The following is a 23,126-nucleotide window of genomic DNA, read 5'->3' on the forward strand; positions in this document are numbered from 1 at the left end:
AGGTAGAGGCTCCACCATGGATTCAGCATATTTATTTAAAATGTTTTAAGAGACTATCATACATTTAGGCTTTAACATAATTAGTATTGGATTCAGATTTCATTTTAAACAGGGTTTTTTTAAAAAAAAAAAAAATCTAAAATATTTAAATAAAAAATCCAATTGAAATAAAAACCAGGTGGTTGGGGTCCCCCCCCCCCAAAAGAAATCAATTATTTATTTATTTAACATCACCCTGGTGGGGGTGGTTTCTCTCCTCTCCTTATGGCTTTGCCCCATCAGAGAAGCAGCCCCTTTGGTGATGATCTCTTATGCAAATTTTGGAGAAGAGGCGTGCTAAGGGTGAGGGAGGAGCTGTCCCACCAGGGACACTTCTGGGGCGGCAGGAGCAGAGATGAGTCAGAACCTAGAGCCCCTTCCCCTGACACTCCCTCTGTCACACTCAGGTGCAATCCAGGCCAGTGAGGGGTTGTGTCACCTCCTGTAGGCTACCTCACAACACCTTGCTGCTGTCACTCCCAACCTGGGCCACTAGCAGCATGGAGGTCACACCCTGAGTATCTGAGCATGGCTGTGGCTGGTCCAACAGCTTTGACCCCAGCAACCTGTCAGCAACACTCCAGTCACGCTCTGGCTTCCACCAGACTTAGTTACAACCTGCAGGGTGACCCCAATGCATGCCCAGTCCTGGAGTTCCGCAAAAACATGTGTTCTGCAATGTCCAGCCCTCTCCTGGACAGTTCAGACGTTATGGTTTATTGCTCCTGTAAAGAGTCAATATTTTACCATTTGTTAATTTAATTGGTGTTACCAAACAGTTCAGTTCACACACAGCACTGGATTGGTTTAGATTAAAAATAAAACAAGTTTATTAGTAAAAAAGATTTTAAGTGACTTCAAGTATGAAATAAAGTGAGATTGATACAAGCAAATAAAAGTGAAACCACGTGTCTAAAACTTAAACTAGCAAATTTTGGTTGAAGGCTTTGTTTTAAGGTGGCCTTTCTCACCCCCAGTCTTCCAGCACCAGGGTGACTGACCCTTTCCTTGGTTAGGATCTCTCCTAGAGGCCCAAAGTTGCTGGTGCCTTTGTTGTCTTAGGTGAAAGATATAGCTTGGGCATCTCTGCCCCATTCTTTTACAGTCTGATGAACCTTTGAAGTGGATTCTTCTGAGGGTCACTCTTCAAAGTAAAGTTAATTCAATCAGCAAAGAAGGTGACATGGAGTCTGGTGGTGAAGGAGGCTCCATGCTTTCTTCCCCTACTTGTGTTTGCTGAAATCCAAATTGTTTTGTTTCCTGCCATCTTCTCCCCCTACTGTCTTGAAGGCCCTGTTTACATCTTATATGTAAACTGAGGTTAAACTCACAGTTCTTTACTTAGAACAGGCTTGTTTAACCACGTTTGCCTAGGCAGAGCAGCTGGTTTTGGAACATGTGCTAATATCAGGCAGGGGGAATTCATAACTTTACATAATATATAATGTTGCTACATACATTTCACCATATTTTGACCAGCAAGTTACTAATTTTCAAAAGATACCTCACAAGGCATAATTTGTACAAAGATTATTACAGTAATGCGTAGGGTGTGAATACAGGGATGCTTTCGATCATGGTCTCCCTCCACAAAAATAATCTGAGACCTCAAAGATGGGGGCGGGGTGGGCTGTCTAAAGTTGATGAGAGAGGGTTGTGTGGATCTGCCCTCTGTATTTCTTCATTTTCAAAGGTTTCAGTGTAGCCATATTCTGCACAGGTACAAGGCAGGGATGGGCAGCCTTTACCCCACATCAGTGGTTCTTCAATTTATTTGATCGCATCCCCTCCTCCCCCACTCTGCTTTGTGTTTGTAGTAGTCCCCCCCCCACTAGCACATATACCGATTTAAAAAAAAAAACACGCAACTCTCACTAAATATTAAAAACAGTAAGGCACTGATTCAAACAGAGCCATTTAAGTTTAAGGGATTTCCACCTTACCACCTTCCTTCAGCTCTGAAGGCAGTGTCACCACCAGCAGCAGTGCAAGAGTGGCATACTGAACAGCTGCTAGGGTGTAAGATGGATGCCCTGTCTCCCTCAAACCTCAAGAGTTATTCATAGCTGTGGGTACAATCTGCACAGTAAGGGTTTTTTCCCCCTAAAGCTTCTCATACACACCCAGAATACATTCAGTGCCATTTCCCTCCCTCACCCAGTTAGGGAACCTCTGCTCTACATTACAATGGAACTTTTGGCAGTTAATATATAAGTATGCTCTGCTGTAAGAACTCTCAACTTCTTATCTGTATGAACATGTCACCTACCTCAAAAGCAGGTTCTCATAAGATCCACACAAGAAAGAGATGTAAAACATGTACTATCTCACAAAGTAAGACACAAAACACAACTCGAACCATTTGTATGTTTAGATTTTACACCTTTCCTTTAAATTTCATGAAGTGGATGAGTTGGTACTATCTAACTAAATACAATTTTGTGATTTGTGTATTTGACTAAAGTGCACAGAACCTGGCCAGAATACCAAAAAACAGACATACAAGCTGGACTGCTTAGTCTGTGAAAGAATTGCAGTCAATTTTTACTGCATCCAAAGTAAGTTTCCCTCCACAAGAAAACATTGGCATCAGAACAGAAGTTGCTGGGAAAATGGAGAAGGATTTGCATTCAAATTCATTGCTTTCTTCATTCGTGTCCATAATGGGAGACAATATGTTTGAAGGCAAATAGTTCACAGTCACGTCTGTAAGTGGATTGGTAAGGTGCTCAGAAACCGTTTGAACTTGCTCTGTTTCCTCCAGTACTACCTTTTTGTACAAGTAAGGCAGGTGACACTTATAATTGTCTCCATCATCTGGTGAGCTGGAGGCCAAAGGTTTGTACTCAGAGTTCTTTTCAGTGGATTCCTGTTTCTCGACGCTGTTTTCTATTGTTTGCCAATCATGACCTTCACTGTTTTTAAAGTTGTTGAAGCTGGGTATGTCCTTGAAAGCCATTGGTTCCCTTTTTATGAAGACTTCCTCTACTTCTATAGTTTCAGGCTCTTCAAAACTGCTGAAGTAGCTTAGGAACTGATTGGAATCCAAGTTCAGCTTATCCTGATGGGTGAGGAAAAATATTAATTATTCAGATAGTATCTTCCACCTTGTCAAAATGCAAATAGCTTCCACACAACATCCTTTCTAATACTGCTACTCCTAAAAATAAGTTTCTGCATTGTCCTTGTATCAGGCTGATACGTGATAATCTTAACAGGCCATAAGATTCACAAAGTAATTTCCTGCAATCAGCCCACTGATAATAAATTCACACTTTTTTTGTACCGAGAGATTATGGACATGTATGGCCAAAATCATTTTTAAGGTGAGCTTGACAAGCTTAGTATAAAAATAATTTTGAAAGGTGACTTACCTCTACAGAGGAGTACTTTTTAGCCCACGTAGAGTTAGCTGGGTCTGGAATGGCTTTTCTGTACCACTGAGGTACAAGGACGGAAAGGAGTGAGCATAATCTACAAACAAATTGAACATGTTGGCATTACAATCACAATTGCTAATTCCTGCAAATGTAATGGCTTCAAACTATATTGCATACACCCTCATGTTTAAAAATGACGTATTAAATTGGGACACCACACAATGCCGAGATACCAAATAATCAATATTTTACTCAGTGTAGACTGCTTTAGTCTGGACCAGTAGAAATTCCAGCCTGCCACTATGTGGTAATTTGCAATTTACTTTGTTGGAACCTGTATTAAAGCAATTTAGTTTTAAGATCAATCTGGATAAAACTGTTGTGATGTTGACTGGTAGGTTCTCAAATTCTTCGCTTTGTTAACATCTGTGGCTGCTCTCTCAGCTGAGGGCACCTGCCAACCTACACTCAGACGGTTTGCAAACTCAGGGTCTTGCTATTTATTGCTGCTCCTGGATTCCCCAGATGGCAACAGTGACAAGAAATCTCGTATTCAGTTTTCAACTGGCCAAGACATGCACTTTTTCCTCTCTGATGTGGACCGCACATCTGTTTACCTCAAAGCTTGACTATTGCAGAAACCTCTGCCTTGAGTTGACCTTGAAGAAGCTAGTCTGGAATGCAGCTGTTTGACTTGTCCAGGTAAACAGGAACACACCTGTGCTCTGTCCCAACTGCCAGTGACTTTCTAAACTCATATATGACCACATTGAACCCTAATGGAAGATGCATCTCTGTCCAGGCTTTCCATTAGATGGACTTTCAATTTAAACCATGTAAAGTGTACACTAATATTGCACGATGTACACCCCTACAAGCCAATAAACTGTCTCTTCCCATCCCTGCTCCTAGTGCTGGGATGTAAAAAGGGTCCTCAAGCATGTTTGTCTTAGCCCCAGTGACTCTGTGCAGAGCACCTGACAAGGCTGAACTTTCACCTAACAGTGTAACAATAGCTTCTAGAGGCTCCAGTCAGGGATTGGGGGCCACAGTGCTAGACACTCGTGTGTGGGTATCTAACCCCCCCCTGCCCCAAAAGTCAATTCCTGCCCCCAAAAGCTTAGAATCTAAATTTCTGGCCAGTTCTATTAGGGATTGTAGTTCAACTCTACATTCTGGGCTGCTGTTTTAATATCCTATCCTAATTCTTCACAGCTGCAAACACTACTCTCGCTCCTGTGGCCAACAGGACACGGGACTGTTTCTGAGACACTGATTCTGCATCATAATTTACCACAAAGTAGACAAAACACTGCAAGTAGCTCCCACCTGTAATGTATCACCTCTGTGATGCTGCTCCCTTAGAAGTATAGGAATTGCCATACTACATCAGACCAGTAGTCTGTCTAGCTAGTATCTGATAGAGGCCAGCTGATGCTTCAACAGAATGCTTCAACAGATGCTTCCAGATGCTTCAACAGAAACTCATGCAGTAAGCAGTAATGGAGTGGTCTGTCTTCAGGAAGTTTCATCCTAACTCTGATAGTTAGAAGTTGTCTTATGTTCAGAAGCATGAGAGTTACATCCCTTCCATAGCTCTTGTTTTCCATAGCTCCTTACTAAGGTAATGCTGGATATTTTTGTTAACCATATAGACTGAAATTTGCTAAGCTGGAGGCCCAGATAATGACTCTTCTGATGTAGCTCCCAAACTTCGTTGTCTCTGCTGTTAGCATTTTGTGGTGGTCATTGAGTCAACAAGCTAGTATATAATCTACTTTGCCTTTTAACTTTAAGTATATCTTAAAAAAAAGTGGACCCTTCAAGTTTTTAAATGAATTAAATTTGGAAGGTAGCTGATATAGGGAAATCCTTGTGGCATCAAAACTGTTCTGTAACCTCAGATAATTAGAGAGCTCTTCTGTTCTATGACCTATATTTTGTTCTGGTCTCTAGACATCTATTATTTCCTTGGTGTGTGTTGCTTTATGAAGACAAATTCCTCCTCCTAAGAGTTTTCAGTCTAAGGGCTGGATTGTGTTCTCAGTGAAGTTAACAGGAGTCTTGTCATTCATTTCAGTGGGAGAAGGATTAGGTCCTAAGGGTTAAACTTGAAAAAAAAAATTATATATAGGGGGTCTGTGCGCATTCTCAATTGGTGCATTTCTGAACCTGCATCTATTTACATGTACAAATACCTAACTTTGTGCTCTGTTTTTATTTAATATCATTTATGCATTTTGTTTGGCATCTTATAAATTTCAAGTAAAATTTCAAAGACGTTTAGAACAAGTTGTAAAAAGACATGATTATACATTCTAAAGAAAACTCTACTTTATTTTTGGAGTTCAGATATGATCAAAAAGAATTCACTTACGCTTTTTGAACAGATTGCACAAAGCAAATGCAGGTTGAAATGCCGAAGAAGATGCAAGCAGCCGAAACAATAATCCATTCAGAAGCACCTGCAAATCCAGCAAATCCATGTTGATAAACAGCAACAATCAGGTTTTAAATATGCTAACTCAACTGTGTGGATGGTTTAACTATGATAGTCCTGGGGTATGCTCTCTTTCTCATAAACTAAAAAGAACTGAGTACATTTAAGAACTGGAATTTGGCACTGCTGAAATGCTAAGAAAAAAGAGTACTTTGTAACAGGGGGCTCTCCATTTGGCAATTTCACCCAAGACTGTCTAATATATGCAGCCCTTTAATCTTTGTCTTGGGCCACTGCACTTAACATCGACATATGCAGCAAATAAACCTAGAGTCAGTAAGAGGGACTGTGGTAGCGAGCGCTAAGCTAGGCAGAAAAGCTTTTAAACTGTAAATATACTATGCTGTATCTGTGAAAATCAAAATTAGAGCTGGTCAGGAATTTTTCTGACAGACAATTCACTTTTTGCAAAATCATAATTCATTGAGGGAACATTTTGATTTTGCTGAAGTTTTTAATTTTTTTGTTAGGGAAACTGAAATGAAATATTTTGGTTTAGATCGATTCAAATCTGAATACTTCAGTTTGTCGAACTGAATCAAAATATTTCATTTAAGGTCAGTCCAACATGAATCTGTGTCTGCCTCAGCTGCCACAGTGCCTCATGGGAACTGTACTTGGGGTGCCTCATGCCCCCATTCGCTACAGGCCAGGCTCCCTACCTGGACATCTCCCATGATGCACCATGGCCTCTCCTCTGAACTGCTGTGGTGCATGATGGGAGTCACATAATCACTGTACATTGTAGGAGAGCTGACAAACCAAAATGAAACTTTTTGATATTTACTAATCACAATTTTTCTGAACTTTCTGTTATATGTGTAAAATTTTGTTCTTTGACTTTCTGTCCCAATTTGGGATGAAAACAAATTTCAAACTATGGGAATTTCCCAGGGGTTGGAAAGTCTGATTCTACCAGCTCTAGTCAAAAAATGTAAAAAGGGGTCTGACTTTGTAACTGGCATTACAGACATAATTGTGTGGAATACACACACAAAGAGAGAAAATTCTGAATATAGGAAACATCTGAAATAGCTGAGAATTACAGGAATTCAGAAATAATACTATTTTATTTTATTTATTTACTGGAGTCAGTGGGAATTTTGCCATTCTCTTCAATGTGAGCATAATCAGGCCCTACTTTATCCCTAGCTTAAATATGTAAGTAGTAATTTGAGGCCAATGGGACTGTTTACATTGAAGTCTGTGCCAAAACTCCTATTACCTTCAGTGAGGTCAAACTTGCCTTACTCGTGTGAACAGTCCCACTGGGCTCAAATTACTACTTGCATATCCTATTTGTCTCTACAGATGTCTTGGGGGAAAGTGGGCAATTGGAAGAAAAAAAACACATGCACAATTTTATAACCAGCTGAAAATATCTGATTATTTACTCTCTGTAAGGATTAACGGGAGTAGGTACAATCCAAATCTGTGTGAAAGGGCTGGGGCAAGGGATAGGCTAAGGTGTCTTTCTGCTAGCTCCTCACACAAAGATCTTAAGATGAAGCTATTCGTTACTTTCTAGGTAAACCAGTTCCTCGTTCCCAATAGGGCTTTCTCCAGCCATGGTTGAAGCTGTCATCCACAAAACATAGTTCACACCATGCTGCAGGTTTTTCATTAAAAATGAATTTCTGGAAGTTTCTTTATGGATGACTGAAAAGAGTGAAAAAAAGAGAAATCAACAAAGAATGCAGTGTTTTTATTTCTCTTGTTTAATTCTAAAGAACTGAACCATCAATTCTCCATCTCACTTCTTGCTCCCTCCCTCTCCTTGTTCTCCAAATCTTGTCTTCACTGCTTTCTCCTACTCTTGGCTACCCATCTTTATTTTTCTTTATGACCTGTGCTCTGAACAGGCTCCTCCTTCACCAAGTGCCCTGCTTTCTCCTCTAAATCTCTGTGCAGCTTCTTTCATGAAGCTTTTTCAACCCAGATCTCTGTCCCCTTTGCCCTTTTGAATCTGAGCCATTGTCTTGTTATCCTATTTGTCTGAATTAGATCACATGCTGCTCAGGGTAGGGACTATGATTGCTATGTTTGATAAGCACTAAGTATGCTTAAAGGACTTTGTAAATAACCATGTCCTGTACATAAAGAATTTAACAGTACCATTTTCTGCCCGACTTTAACTGGTGTGATTCCTAAATTGTAAAGGAACACTAAGCATAGATTAGTAGTGTTCATATTTGAACAGCTACTTTTACTTTCTATCGGCTGCTCCTGCAATGAGCTCCAAGAAGGATGGACTCAAATTCCCATTTGGAGCCCTACTTCAAGTCAGTGCAGCTCCATGTGGTCACAGGGGTCTGCTTATGCAGCATTTGTAATAGGACGTGGTGGGGCAGGTTTACAAATTATATAAATGTGCTTTCATTTTCTACCCCAATGATTAAGGCTATGATTCTGCCATGGAGGTCATGGATTCTGTGACTTTCCGGGACTTCTTTGGGGGCAGGACTGGAGCAGCTGTCAGCCCCAGGGCTGCTAGAACAGCTGACTAGCGGCGGCCAGCCCAAGCCACTGAACAGCTGACCAGCAGGCAGCCCCAGGGCCACTGGACCAACTGACCAAGGGCTCAGCCCCATAGCCTCTGGAGCAGCCGTCCCCTGGAACAGTGCCGCAGGAACAGTGGTGGGGCTAGAGCAGCTGCAAGTCCTGGCAGCACTCTGTCCCTCCTCCTCTCCTAAGTATTTTTAGTAAAAGTCAGGGACAGATTGTGGGCTTCCATGAATTTTTGTTTATTGTCTGTGACCTGTCTGTGACTTTTACTAAAAATCACCTTGCTCAATCGGTCCTTCAGCCCTTGTACAGTTTGCACCGATCACAACACATCTGCCATTCTTCTCATATCCTGGCCTCCCTTCTCCATGTACGGCCATGTCTTTTCACAATAAAATCTTCCCATCTCTTTGGAGGTCAGCCGAGTGGTCGTTTCAGTTCCCATGGGTACCACTCAGCAACAGCTGCAGTCCATCGATTGTCAGTGAGCCTCACTATATGCCTGACCCATTGCGTTTTACTATGCCTGCTCTCAATAACAATGTCTTGCACTTCACTCTGCTGTCTGATCACTTCTTTGGGAACTCGGTCGCGGACTGAAATTCCCAGAATTCTTCATCGCCCTCTCCGTGACAGACAGTTGCTGCTCCTCTGACTTCATCAGCGTCCATGTTTCACTGCCATACAACCTTGCTAGCAGTACTGTTGAATTGAAGAGGCTGGCGAGTGTTGCCTTGTTGATTTTTTCCTTAGAGAACATCCTCGATAGAATTGGAATGCGCACCAGCCTGCTTTCTTTCTTCGCAAGAGTTCACCTTCCTGATTGTGGAGCATGTTAATTTCTTGGCCCAAATAGACATATTGCTCAACTTCTATTTGTTCTCCCTTGATTTGTTATCTGGGTTTTTGGCAAGGTATCAGACTGCATAAATTTAGTTTTGGAGCAGTTAATTTTCAGTCTGACTTGGCTGCTTTTTGTGTTGAGTTCTTGCAGTATTTTCTGCAGTTTGATAGTATTTTCGGCTATCAACACTTACTAAAAATACTGTGACAAAATCTTAGCCTTACCGATGATTCATTACTAGTTTTTCTGAATGTAAAAAATCCCTGCCTGTAGCTCCAAATGGATCAGAAGCCCCCAGACCACAAAGTGGTCTGTTCACAGGATTAGGAGCTAGCTAATAGTTGCTCATTGAATAGATCCATAGTGAGTGTCCTATATCTAAGCTTTTATTATTTTATTAAATCTCATCAAAATCCCTGTGGTAGCAAAACTATTCCTCAAACTGTGAACTTGGATGTAAATCAGTGCAGACGGTGGCATGTTTTCTTCTAGCCCAGTGGTTCTCAGACTTGTTCTGCTGCTTGTGCAGGGAAAGCTCCTGGTGGGCCGGGCTGGTTTGTTTACCTGCCGCATCCTCAGGTTCGGCCGATCATGGCTCCTAGTGGCCGTGGTTCGCTGCTCCAGGCCAATGGGGGCTGCGGGAAGAGGCGCGGGCTGATGGACGAACTGGCTGCCACTTCCAGCAGCTCCCATTGGCCTGGAGCAGCGAACCGTGGCCACTGGGAGCCGCGATCGGACGAACCTGCGGATGCGGCAGGTAAACAAACCGGCCCGGCCCACCAGGGGCTTTCCCTGCACAAGCGACGGAACAAGTTTTGGGAACTGCTGTTCTAGACAATAGCGATCTTGTACTCCCCCATTACAGTAGTACATGAACACCTCATAATCTTTTAATGTATTTATTCTTTCAACACCTGGTGAGGGAGGGGAGTAATACTGGCTTTTTTTTTTTTTTTTTTTTTTTAACTGACAGGATGTTGAGGGACAGAGAGGCTAACTGACTTGCTCAAGGTCATACAGGAATTCTGTCAGAGCAGGCAACTGAGCCTACATGTCTCAAGTCCTAAGCTAGTGCCCTAACTGCTGTCCTTCTCTGTATTAGCTATTTGTGTAGAAATAAACTGCATTTACATAAGGAAGAAAACCAACTGGATAAAGCACAGAGGCGAAAATTAAAAACTAAACTGGCTCCTATAAAATTACTTTGAAGGTGAATGAGAGTGTGTGGGTTTTTTTGTCTGCTTCTTTCTAATATATTTTTAAAAAAGGGCCTGAATGCATTTTCTCAGGAGGCTGTTGGGAGTAAGGGGGCCGGGGGGGGGGGTTGCTTTTGTTTGTTTTTTAAGTGGGAAGTGGTTTTTGCTTTTTTTTTTCCTCTCTCTTTCTTAGAAACAATAAATCGTCTCTCTGTCTGTTGGCAGAATTCTTGGCTGCCTCAGAAATGTGAGTTGGGAGGGTTCTCATTCCATAATGTAGGAGCCAGCTGGCCAAATCCTTATCCAAGAAGTTTTCTCCAATTCTTTAGTTAAAAGGGGTGTTGTTAAAAAAGAAAAAAATCCATAGTTTTAAGCAGTGACTATAAACTGCTTCCTCTCTTAGGTTCCAATTCTGCAAACACTTACATTCTTAACTTCACTACTATGTACTGTCCCATTGATTTCAGTGGAACTACTCACAATAATAAAGTTAAACTCATGCACAAGCAGCATCAAGGTCTCAATTAGGTTTCGCTTCCTTGGTATCTCTGATGTCATAAACTTACTAGTTCTCTGGTGACCCAAAATACCTGGGTAGATAAGACCTGAATTTCATTTAAAGAAAGTCAAAAGAAACATGTCTTCTAGGCCATCTTCATACATACTTAATGAGCAGAAGACCCACCCCAGCATCATGGAGATGCTACAGGCTGAGATTTGTGGCCTTCCCACAATGATTAATTGACCTAATCTTACCCACAGGTGCTGTCAATAAGAAACTTGAGAGCAGAGAAAAAAGTGGGATTCAGGGTTTGTTTTGTTTGGTTACAGTGTAAAAGGTGAGTCTATATATGGTTTATAGCCAAAAACAGAATCAATAATGAAAAGAAGCTATGTAAAGACAAAGATGTGTGACTGGGGAGAAGATACTTGAGAGACACAGTGTTCTAAAACAGTAAAGGACCTTGCAGTTGAAGTGATGCAAGTAGGAGTAAGGAGAACAGAGGGGCATGTGTGGCTGCAACGAGGTAAGTTTTTTTGTATTAATCTTGAGAACCTAGAAAGCATACAGAAGATTTAACACTATTGTGGGTGTAGTAAGACTTATTGCAGTACAATGATTACTAGATATTGCCTGATGACTGGATATTTTTATCCTCTGCATATCACTGGTTAGTGGTGAAAGATCACCCTTGCCTCAAAAGATGTTTATGAGATGACATTTTGAAAGGCATATTTGTGTTTTAAGAACTCTGTTGTTGCAGTGCCTGGATACAATTGAGAAAGGAATGTATATGGGTTTGTCTCTTCTGAGAGGGGGTGGTGGATATAGGAATTACAGTGTTCATGGGATAATAGACGATTTGCACAATAAGAAAGTGGTGTGTGTGTATGTATGTATGTATGTGTGTGTGTATATATATATATGTATGTACTGCTTAAAAACTTCATTGGTATGTGTATATCCTGCATGATTTCTGGGTAAATCTGTTACCTTATCCAATCTATAACTAAAGGACTACATCAATTACTGTTTAAACAACTTTAAGTAGATAATTCAAGAGTAGCAGTTTGCACAGATATCAAATTGCATTAGTTTATTCTACTTTCGTCTTGCTAGTACAAGTGACACATTTTTTAAAAACTGACTCTCCAGTCCCTTCTGCAGATATTTTTAGTAGAGAGGGGCCCAAACCAAAACCTGGAATCTTTGGCTCCAAACTCTGGGGAAGTTCAGCTCTGGAGCCAAGCCTTGTGGCTTTTGGGCCCATGTGTATCTTTCTGAATGCGTTTTTTCTCTTACCTAGAACAATGGGGTTCATATTTTCAAATGTCCTGTACAAGAACAGGGTTTCTGTTCTACTTATTTTTTGCCAGATACCTACCATAAACTTTAGGGCCTTCCTCTGAGTTTTTCTTCTGCAAGTATATTTTGTAGCTAGTGATACAGCCCATTTGCTGGTGGCCTGGAATTTCTTCCCATGAAACCCAAACACCATCTCCTTTTACTGCTGTATAAACCTGGGGGCCAGCTGATGGTGCTACAAAACACAAGATTTTCTTTTAAGGACAAATGTTTAGGCTAGTTTAAACAAAACGTCTCAGACTGAATAGCCAGAGCTTGCCTTCCTGTTTCGAGTATCCTCTAGCTGAAGCCACTTGCCCAGTTCTGTTCCTGTAAAGTGCAAATACGTTGATGTCATAGCACACATCATGCTTTATGTTCTCTGAAACGAGAGAGATTGGATATGTGGTCAATTGAAATATTATTAACCCAACTAACCATCTAAAGTGGAGACTAGTCTTCAATTTTATTGCATGTATTCTTCACATTGAGCAAGAGGCTCTTTATGTTCTCCTCTCTGGCAGCTTTGCATCATCTCTCTGTTTGTGTAAGTAGCTTTAATGTTTGTGAAAGATGTCAAGCTAACAGTCCTGAAGACTGAAGTCCTTTATATAGCCATGGAGTGGGTACAGCACAGGCCACCACAGTGGAAGAAAAGTCAAAAGTCTGAGGAAAATCTCTTCAACCATTTTTGAGTAATGGGAAAGCAGAGGAGGAAACAAGCTGTTCCACGGTTCACAGCTTTAATATATATGATAGATGGCTGCTGTAGCAAAGCCAAATTGGAAGCAGTGCCAGTGATGGCCTCCTATCCCACATTCATAACCATGGAATATGAGCACCTTCCCACTAGAAGGGTCTCCGGGGGTTGTGAGATGCTGCTAGTAACTCACTCTGCTCCTGGAGAGTACAAGATAGTAGTAGCATGAGCTTGCTTGTTGTTTTCTGATCTACTTCAGAGACAGCACGGTCCTTACTCCTGAAAAGCCCAGCCAACAAGGTACAGTCCTAATACAGTATATTAGAAAGACTATTTATAGCTGTAAAAAGCAAAGTACTAATGCCTAGATGGTCCTTCAGCATACTTTGTACTGATTCTGTGGTACTGGTGGGATTAATGATAAAGTTGCCTTGTTAATCTGTTTGTGTTCAGACTTTGTGTAGCACTGTTCTTAAATCATCTGGAAGGACTACTACTTATGGAATGCGAGAGAACTGACCCAGAACAGTCCATTTACCAGTTACAAACATACAAGGAGTCACTGACAATCTTAGTTGCGCTAGGTTAGACTATTATATAGCAGCCACTAAATATTTTTTAAATGCTTTAAATACTGTAACTGTTCATCTTGGTCTAGTAGAAATTAACAGTGAATCAGATGGTTCCTAACAAAGAGCTTTCTAATTGGAAGGAGAATCCACTTCTAAACTGTACAATTACCTGATATTGTTGTCGACAAATTGGATACTGGAATTTTTATCCAGTTCAGATGGGGTTCAGGGCTACGTGTCTCTGCCCATTCCACTATATATCCATTGATGAAGGCTGCGGATTCAACAGGAGGCTCCCAACTGACAAAGATGCTGTTATTCCCCATTGGTTTAACAGAGATGCTTTGTGGAGGAGGTAAATCTTAAAAAGGAGGAAAAAAAACACACAAGTTGCCTGTTACACTCCCTTAAACAATATGACTTATTTGAATCTGTTACTCATGGTCTGTTGTATTTTGACTTGTGAGAGGACACATATACAATCTACTGCAGTTGCTGCCTTTCTTCATCTTAGTGCTACACGGTGTACAGAATCCTTCATCAGAGGGAAAAGCTCTTTGTGCGAGTCTGATTACAACTAAGCTGCTAAAACAATGGGGTTTGTTCATTTGGCTGTTTTTATTGCTATCTTGTATCACGGTACAGCAACCGGAGCAGTGCTAGCTTTACACCTTTATCCCCTTGGTCTTCACATGGCTTCTACCTACCAACCATTCTAATAATGCCCATGCTTCCACCAAGAGTCTGGAACATGTGTGATCCACATAATAGTAAAATTTTGCTTTCAGACACAGGGCCACATTACTCTCTTCTGCAGGGAAAAGCTGTGGGAGGGAAGCTGGTGACGAAGGTGGGTTAGGAAGTTTCTGTCTACCACTGAAGTATGACCATGCCACAGATCTGACCTTGGTACAACAAACATGGTTGAGGTGTGTCCACGCAGCTGCTTTTTTCACAATACAGCCATGTATCAACTGTCTCTAGCCATCTCAGGCAGCCTAAATAAAGAGGGCCTATATCAACACATTCTCAGCAGATATGCCGTACTGTCTCAGCTGGGGAGAGAGTGTCTAGAAACAGTAATGCAGAGCAGAAAAAGCAACATGTGGAGTAATGCACCCTGTGAATATCCTACTGCAAAGTTAGGACAGGGCCCAGTAGGGGATCCTATCAATAGTTTAAAAATAAGCATTACTCCTGGGCTACAAGAAGGCAACTATGTGCCAGCCTAGGCTTCAGAGAAGGATGAAACCTGGCTAGCTGAGTCCAGCTGCTGAATATTAACCATGATACGTGGACACAATGTGCTTAGAGCCAATCATATTGCTCATTAATTACAAGCTCTGACAAATTATAGCATAGACAGCAAGCTTCATAAGCACTAATCTTAACTGTATAAAGAGGTAACAGGGCTTTGAATGACCTTCCAGTTTAGGCTGCTGTAGCACAAAAGCTGAATACTTCAGAACACAGAGTTCTGCTCTGTTCAAAAGCAAGAGCCAATATTTCTCGCAACTCAAGCAGTAAAGGTGTTACCTAAAATACTCAGATCAGTAATGATGGATGTTGGAAGTGAGTTTCCTTTTGAATTATGAGCATAGACCATTATGTTATAATCCACCTTGGGGAGGACTCTTGTGTAGTGGGTTTGTGTGGTAATGGTCACGTTTGTTGTTCTAGGACTCGTCTGGTTTAGTGCTTGAAAGTCCAGTATGTAATGCAGGATCTTTCCTCTTGCTTCTGACTTCTTCATAACCTACGAAGAAATATACTGTATTACTTTTCCCCATTATTTTCCTGGCAAGATCACAAATATTCAAAAACAGGAATTTGTCAAAACTGTTAAGAGCACCTTGCACTAGCACTGTTCAACTGAAATTAGTTAACTGAAGTGCTTCAAGAGACTTTGGAAAGTTTTCACATCTGCTCTTGGATAAAGATGTTGTTAGCTGTCTGAGAACTACACATCTTACCAAAAGCTATGGCTAGCAGTTCACAGGAGCGTCTGGTGCCTTTACAATAGCCTGTGCATAATGCAAGTACAATATAAAGGTCAATATAGTAATAATTAACTCAACAGTAAAAGGTACAATGTCTAAAAAAATTAGCATAAACAAACATGCCAGCAGAAGAGGCTGTAATAACTGATGAGGAATCATGTCTAGAAAAATACATGAATTCAGATCAAATATTTGGAATATAATTGGGGTGTTTTTGTTTTTATATACATAAAGGCTTTTCATATTCAAGATGTACCAGAGCCTTCTACACAGTAACATTCTGTTCCTGAGAATTCTGTAATTATGAAACAAATGCAGCAGCTATTAAAGAATCAGCATTGGATGTTAGAAAAGATATTATGAAGACTGGAGAAAGTTTACGAGGATCCTGCCATTTCCACTCTATCAAAAACAGCAATGAACTCTTCCAGCAGATACAAACAGAATGAGATACAACAACCCTGGATGACCTTGTAAACTGGAGTAATAGTAATAGGATGAAATTTAATAGTGAGAAGTGTAAGGTCATGCATTTAGGGATTAATAACAAGAATTTTAGTTACAAGCTGGGGATGCATCAATTAGAAGTAACAGAGGAGGAGAAGAACCTCGGAGTATTGGTTGATCACAGGATGACTATGAGCCACCAATGTGATATGGCCGTGAAAAAAGCTAATGAGATCTTGGGATGCATTACGCGAGGTATTTCCAGTAGAGATAAGGAGGTTTTAGTTATACAAGGCACTGGTGAGACCACACCTGGAATACTGTGTGCAGTTCTGGTCTCCCACGTTTAAGAAGGATGAATTCAAACTGGAACAGGTACAGAGAAGGGCTACTAGGATGATCCAAGGAATGGAAAACCTGTCTTATGAAAGACTCAAGGAGCTTGGCTTGTTTAGCCTAACCAAAAGAAGGTTGAGGGGAGATATGATTGCTCTCTATAAATATATCAGAGGGATAAATACCGGGGAGGGAGAGGAATTATTTAAGCTCGGTACCAATGTGGACACAAGAACAAATGGATATAAACTGGTCATCAGGAAGTTTAGACTTGAAATTAGACGAAGGTTTCTAACCATCAGAGGAGTGAAGTTTTGGAACAGCCTTCCAAGGGAAGCAGGGGGGAAAAGACCTATCTGGCTTTAAGATTAAACTTGATAAGTTTATGGAGGAGATGGTATGATGGGATAATATGACTTTGGCAATTAATTGATCTTTAAATATTCATGGTAAGTAGGCCCGATGGGACGTTAGATGAGGTGGGATCTGAGTTACTAAAGAGAATTCTTTCCTGGGTATCTGGCTGGTGAATCTTGCCCACATGCTCAGGGTTCAGCTGATAGCCATATTTGGGGTCGGGAAGGAATTTTCCTCCAGGGCAGATTGGAAGAGGCCCTGGAGGTTTTTCGCCTTCCTCTGTAGCATGGGGCACGGGTCACTTGCTGGAGGATTCTCTGCTCCTTGAAGTCTTTAAATCATGATCTGAGGACTTCAATAGCTCAGACATAGGTGAGAGGTTTATTGCAGGAGTAGGTGGGTGAGATTCTGTGGCCTGCATTGTGCAGGAGGTCAGACTAGATGATCATAATGGTCCCTTCTGACCTTAATATCTATGAAAACCCCTACTGTTGAAGGGAAGTGTGCTGGTGAAAGCCCCATCTACTGATGGAGAGTGCTGCAATTACACTGACACAGAATCCTCCCAAAGTAGCATCAGGCTTACAATTTTTGTTTTTATATTTTTGCCTTTGCATCAAAAACTGAGACTTCAACTTTTGTTATGTACTTTTGTTATGAACCTGCTATCTTCAGTTTTTTAAAGAATCCATTTAGATGGCATAGGCATATCTGGGGTTTGTTTTTTTTAATTTATTTATATGCAGACACTAGAGCGATCAAAGGGACACTACTCTGTAGCTTAGATACCAAATTACAATCTGACAACATTCTCTAGTTACCTCATTTTTATTATTGTTCATAAGCCCGTTGCAATTTATACAACAAAATATACAGCAAAGAGATGTGGGCTGAAGTTCTATGGCCTGTGTTCTACAGGAGGTCAGGCTAAATGATCATCTAATGGTTTCTTCTGGCCTTAAAATCTTTGCCAAGATAAATACTAATTCTATGGCAGAGAACCTTAATTATATAGTAATCACAGAGCAATCTCTCTACCTGTCTATGATTTCTACAGCTTTGCAAAACTTTTAGCTCATAAATGAACTATTTGAGGTGCAATTATACCTTTAAGAAAACATCCTAGGCAACTCAGTAAGGCTGTACAAACCACTATAGGTCTTATCCCTGCTACAGGATTTTATAGGTTGGTTTCAAATTATACAGAAAGGTCATCATTCTGTTAAATTACTTTTCCTTAAGGGAAACAAATATATAAAACTTTAATCCAGCTTTCCCTCTCTGTAGAGGAGAAGAATGGAAAGCTGGTATTTGTGGGACCTGTGGTAAAACAATGGCTTATGTCCTGGGTGGTGGTTCCATGGAGGCTAACGCACTTCGTTTCCCAGAGCTGTGTCCGTAAGCTAACAAACCTGAGATCAGCAATGTTAGCTGACTCCATTCAAAAACCCAGAAAAACAATGCAATTATTTGCTAGATAGCTTTGTGTGCATCTAAAATAACCCACTGTGTTTCTGCTTCTGCTCAAATGGATCTTCTACCAGGCAGCTACACGTAATTAAAGTAACGCTTATGGCTAGGATTTTCAAAGGAGTTTAAGGTAGTTAGGCACCTAAATCCCATTCAATCAGATCAGTTCACCGGGAATTGGTCACCTAACTCCTCCTCCTTTGAGAATCCCCATTGCAAAGTTGTGCCATTAGCTGCTACCTTAGCTTCACTTCAGTGCTGAAAGGATCTCTCTCTTTTTTTTTTTTTTGAGAAAACGATTAATTAGATGCTGCTATCCAGGGAGAAGGAGAGAGGGAGGTGGAAGTCCTGTCACTGAGAAATATAAAGAAGAAAAATCGCTGCTCATGTAATACCTGCAAAAAGATATTCTACCTGTGCTCCCCCTGCTGTGGAAAATTACTAATGAACACCATCTTGGGATCTGTGACAGTTCTGGAAGCACTGATTAGAACAATAGAAATAGTAATTCCTAGATCTGTCTGTCTGCCTAATGAAAGAAAATGGATTCTTGTGCCTCCTCATATACAATCTCCCTGTTGTAAGTTTTTATAATATGAACATACTACGTGTGGGCTTTCGCTTGTCCATTAAAGGCTCGATTTCAAGCCCACTGTCCTCCATGTAGTCTTTCCATACAAGCTTTGAATCAGGCCCTAATTCAGCATCTCCTCTGATGGCAGCTGGGAGAGCTGTCATTTCCTGAAAAAATATACCAGCACATCTTTTCTCCTTTCCAGGAAGGGGTACAGTCTGATGTGCGTGTATTCCTTATGAGAATAAAGAATTGGAAAACAAACTCAGGAAATCGGAATGACTTCAAGAACAGCTGCTGTGCCTACCAATCGTCACTACTGTGGTCTGTCACTAATCTGAATGACAAACTATCTGTTTGTTCAGTGCTTTTCACATCTTCCACATCTTGCTTCAGAAGCTCAAGCTGCCTATTTTAAGTAACTCAGCCACAGTTCCTTCCAATACCCATTTCAAGGTGAGGTAACGTTTTTCTGATTCAGACATCTATTTACAGTAATAGTCCTCTTTGCTAGAAAATGACACTCGTATCAACAACTGTCCTTTAATAACAAATTTTCACTTCCTCCAGTTTCTGGAATAGAGGTAGGAAGGAAGTACAGTAACACCCTAAGCATTATTTGAAAGCTTATTGAGACTGGTTAACTTAACTCATTATCAGAAAGTAGCTGGTCAGCGGTGGCACTTCATGTTGGAGAAGGCCTGAATATATTGCTTTTAATTAGCAGAAGCATATTTGTTGTGACTAGAAGTAGCAGCTACTGTGTCAATAACTTACCAGATACAAAGGAAGTGTTACTACTTCATATAACACAAGGACCTGGGAGTCACCCAATGAAATTAATAGGCAGCAGGTTAAAAACAAACAGAAGGAAGTATGTCTTCACACAGCGCACACTCAACCTGTGGAACTTGTTGCTAGGGTAAGTTGTGAAGGCCAAAACTATAACAGGATTCAAAAAAGAACTAGATAAACTCATGGAGGACAGGTCCATCTTGGCTAATAGTCAGGGCTGCAACCCCACGCTCTGAGTGTCCTAGCCTCTGATTGCCAGAAGCTGGGAGTGGATGATGGAATGGAACATTTGATGATTGTCTGTTCTGTTCATTCCCTCTGAAGCACCTGGCATTGGCCACTGTCGGAAGACTGCACACTGGGCTAGATGGACCACTGGACTGACCCAGTGTGGACATTCTGATGTTCTTAAATTTTGAAATGCCCCATGAAACTTTCTGCATTTTAGAAGATCCTCAGACTAAGATGATATAAATAACACCACAAAAGATATTTCAAAGTATGTCTCCCCACAGCAGGGATGAGAGTTGAAATGTTGGGGAGGAGGATGAGAACATGGGTATTGTCTCTCCTATCTCTGTGGAAGGAAGAGGGAAGTAGTGATGAAGAGCATTCCTTTTAAAGGAAAGGGGTGGGAAACCCTAGCTGGGACACTTTTACTCCCCTGATCAGGTACTGCTACTCGTACTCCATCCACTGGCAAGAAATGTTGGAACCCCAAAAACTCTTCAGCCAGGAACTGGCTCCTCTTCCTCCTCCCTCTTCACATTCCCCTGCCTGGTGAGTCTTTTGCTGAACTGATCAAAGAGGAGAAGAAAACTCACAGGTAGCTGGATTTCCTCTCCTTCTTGGTCAGTTCCCTTAAGAGAGGCAAGGAGGTAGCGCGCTCTCTCTCTGCTCTTAGCAGGGGAAGAGCAGCTGTGTTTTTCCTTGCTCTGAGACCTCTCTCTTCAAACACATGGTAAGACACAGTCCCTGCTTCAAACTTAACTATATGCCTTTAAATTCACTTAGATTAGTAAAATCTTACCTTCCAAAAGAGCATGATCTTCTGTGTTTGGGAGTCCATATCCTGCCTTATGTACCAGACATCTAACAACCCACTTGGCACTGGTTGGGGGAGAAAAAATGTGTAGAGTTTATGACTGCACTTTGATACAAATCTGCAAAATGTTGAAAGGTATGAGGGAAAACAAAATTAAACTGAAACAGAAATGTTTTTTAAATTGCCCAAAACCATGCAGCCTGGAATTCCTGAAGGGACCCTTTTGAATTTTTCATCTATGTATGGTACTTAGAGTCTAGGGTGAGAGGCAATTTAGAAATGTTTCTAGATGAATGGCAATATAAGTACTACGACAGGTAGGTTATGTTAGTGGTGTGATTAAGTACAAAAAACCCAAGATTCTAGGGCATCCACCCAAACCATAAAACTCAGATACATTCTTAAGGCTACATCCTGCCATCACTTGATCTATAATAAAGTGCTAACAAGATCAGCTGCTAATAGTTGCATAACACTTGGAGAGAGTATACCATTTCAGCACTAAACCAATTAAACTTGTGGTTATGCCACAGCACTCAAGCACTGGATGGTTTTTTATTCTTACTGGCGCAACACCTGCAAACTTTTCTGTGGCCACTAAAGACAGATCAACAGCTCCATAGATAACATTCTGGTAGGGTTTTTCTTGTACGATTTATATCTATTTGTGACTTACTTTCTTGGTAGAAAGAGCACTTGTTCTAAGCTTAATGGGAATATACTGTTTCTTATTATGTTACTGAAAATAATAAATGTTCATAATAATTAGTGGTGTCAAAACTTGCAGTTAGCTCAAAGAAGAAAAATGTTCATGAAAGACCTTTTAAGATTTAGCAGAAATAAGATATCTGATAAGCTTTGGCTAAAGTTTTTAACAAACCCACAGTAGCAAAAATCAAGAAAATTGAGTGTGGAGAATGTCCACCAACTTTTGGTCTACGTGCTCAGGTAGTTCAAAATCAGAAAAGTAGCAAGATAAGAAGAAAACTAGTAAAACAATAGGTACTACAGATTGGTTCTTCAAAACTGATTTCACTAATGTATGCTTAAAGAAAAACACCACAACTCAAATAAAAACAAATTGTTACTAATAACCCTAAAACAAAAGCAAGGCGCTCTTGGACAAATCTGACTGGAATGTGATTGGGACTGCATGCAAGGAGGAGATAAATTCTCAATATAAGCAATGCTAAGAACTGTTGCCCGTGATCACCTGTAAATCTCCCACAACCTTATTAATCTTAGCTAAAGGAGGGAAAAAAGTAGGATTTAGTTCTCCCAATTCTAAGCATTATTAGACAGTGAGAGGGGTTGTTTTTCTTTCTTCAAAGAATCAAAAATGAATTTATCAAACTCAAATATTCCTCCTTCAAGGCTATTTTCACATACATCCTATACAAGGTGCTTGAATGAACAGAAATTTCAGAATGGTGCTTAAATATAACATGTCCCATGGCAGGACCAGACCTGTAGAGACCTGAAAATAAGTAGCTTTTTAAAAAATGCATTATTATATTAAAAGCAGAGCTTTGAATTCTGCACATTAGTTACTTTAGGTAGTAATGTAGCCATTTTGTACCTATGACTTCTCATTCACTACTCCCATTGAGATCAGTTGTAATGAGGCTAGAGCATACTTGTTGATTAGTTTGAGTTTCTTATTTCACATTTAGCTGGGAAAAAGACAAAATGCTTCTCCCCGCCCTAACTGAAATCCTAACATTTAACTGAAATACTATAGCAACCCAATGTGCGTACAAAGGGTTACAAGAAGGAAATTGTTAGTGGGGAGAAAAGTTCACACTTCTCTCTTGCATCAGTCAATGCTTCATACAGAAACTGATGCTGTCAATGGTGGTAAATTGCATGAGTCACAGTAAGATCCAGTAGGTTTTATAGTAACTTACAAATATATCAAAGGTATGTGTAAGATCAAAGGAGTTGGTGCCAAATTAACACAACTTTGGGAGACAAACTTCTGAGAAGTTTTCTTCTTTAAGAAGAACTGAAAATCCTGTACTATGTGAATTTCATAGGGGGTAATTTGAAGTCAAGCAAGCAAACACATGACCTGATAGTGAGCATCACACATCTTATATTAAAGCTGGCACAAACTGATTAATACTAATTGTCTTTATGGTCTTACTATGTGTTCCTGGAAACTGTCACCTATTCCTACAATATGGAATAGTGGCAACATCTCCTGTTCACCTCATACTTTACTGTGTGTTTGTTTGACTGTCAGAACACATGGCCAGATTATGCTCTGTTACAATAGTGTAAGTCTGAAGTGACTCCATTGACTTCTGGATAGAGCTGTTGAGAAATTTTCCAACAGAAAATGCCAATTTGGTTCAATCAAAATGTTCCACAGAAATATGTCAAGTTAGTTGAAACTGACAACAGAAACCAGGCAGGTTTCTAATGGAAGCCTGCCTGGATTTCCTGCCACCATTCTTGGCCTCTTGGAGACCACCTGGTAGGCTGATTGGTAGCTGAGAGCTTGAAAGTCGTGGCTTT

The 23,126-nt window shown here is 40.6% G+C and overlaps 1 protein-coding gene across 3 annotated transcripts in view; it reads right to left on the bottom strand.

The window, feature by feature from the left end:
- Positions 1-841: 841 nt before the first annotated feature.
- IL12RB2 (interleukin 12 receptor subunit beta 2) overlaps positions 842-23,126 on the bottom strand; it is a 37,415-nt gene continuing 15,130 nt past the window's right edge. For all 3 annotated transcript variants that reach the window (XM_048861789.2, XM_048861788.2, XM_048861787.2), the window contains 9 exons: positions 20,592-20,671; positions 15,119-15,338; positions 13,752-13,943; positions 12,591-12,692; positions 12,351-12,506; positions 7,441-7,578; positions 5,797-5,884; positions 3,414-3,513; positions 842-3,100 (listed from right to left, as the gene is read on the bottom strand). In XM_048861789.2, the coding sequence (XP_048717746.1) occupies positions 2,555-3,100; positions 3,414-3,513; positions 5,797-5,884; positions 7,441-7,578; positions 12,351-12,506; positions 12,591-12,692; positions 13,752-13,943; positions 15,119-15,338; positions 20,592-20,671 (1,622 nt within the window). In that variant the 3' untranslated portion in view covers positions 842-2,554. The remainder of the gene's footprint in view (positions 3,101-3,413; positions 3,514-5,796; positions 5,885-7,440; positions 7,579-12,350; positions 12,507-12,590; positions 12,693-13,751; positions 13,944-15,118; positions 15,339-20,591; positions 20,672-23,126) is intronic.

Source organism: Caretta caretta, chromosome 8 (assembly GCF_965140235.1).
Source record: "Caretta caretta isolate rCarCar2 chromosome 8, rCarCar1.hap1, whole genome shotgun sequence".
In the NCBI taxonomy this organism is placed as follows: Eukaryota; Metazoa; Chordata; order Testudines; family Cheloniidae; genus Caretta; species Caretta caretta.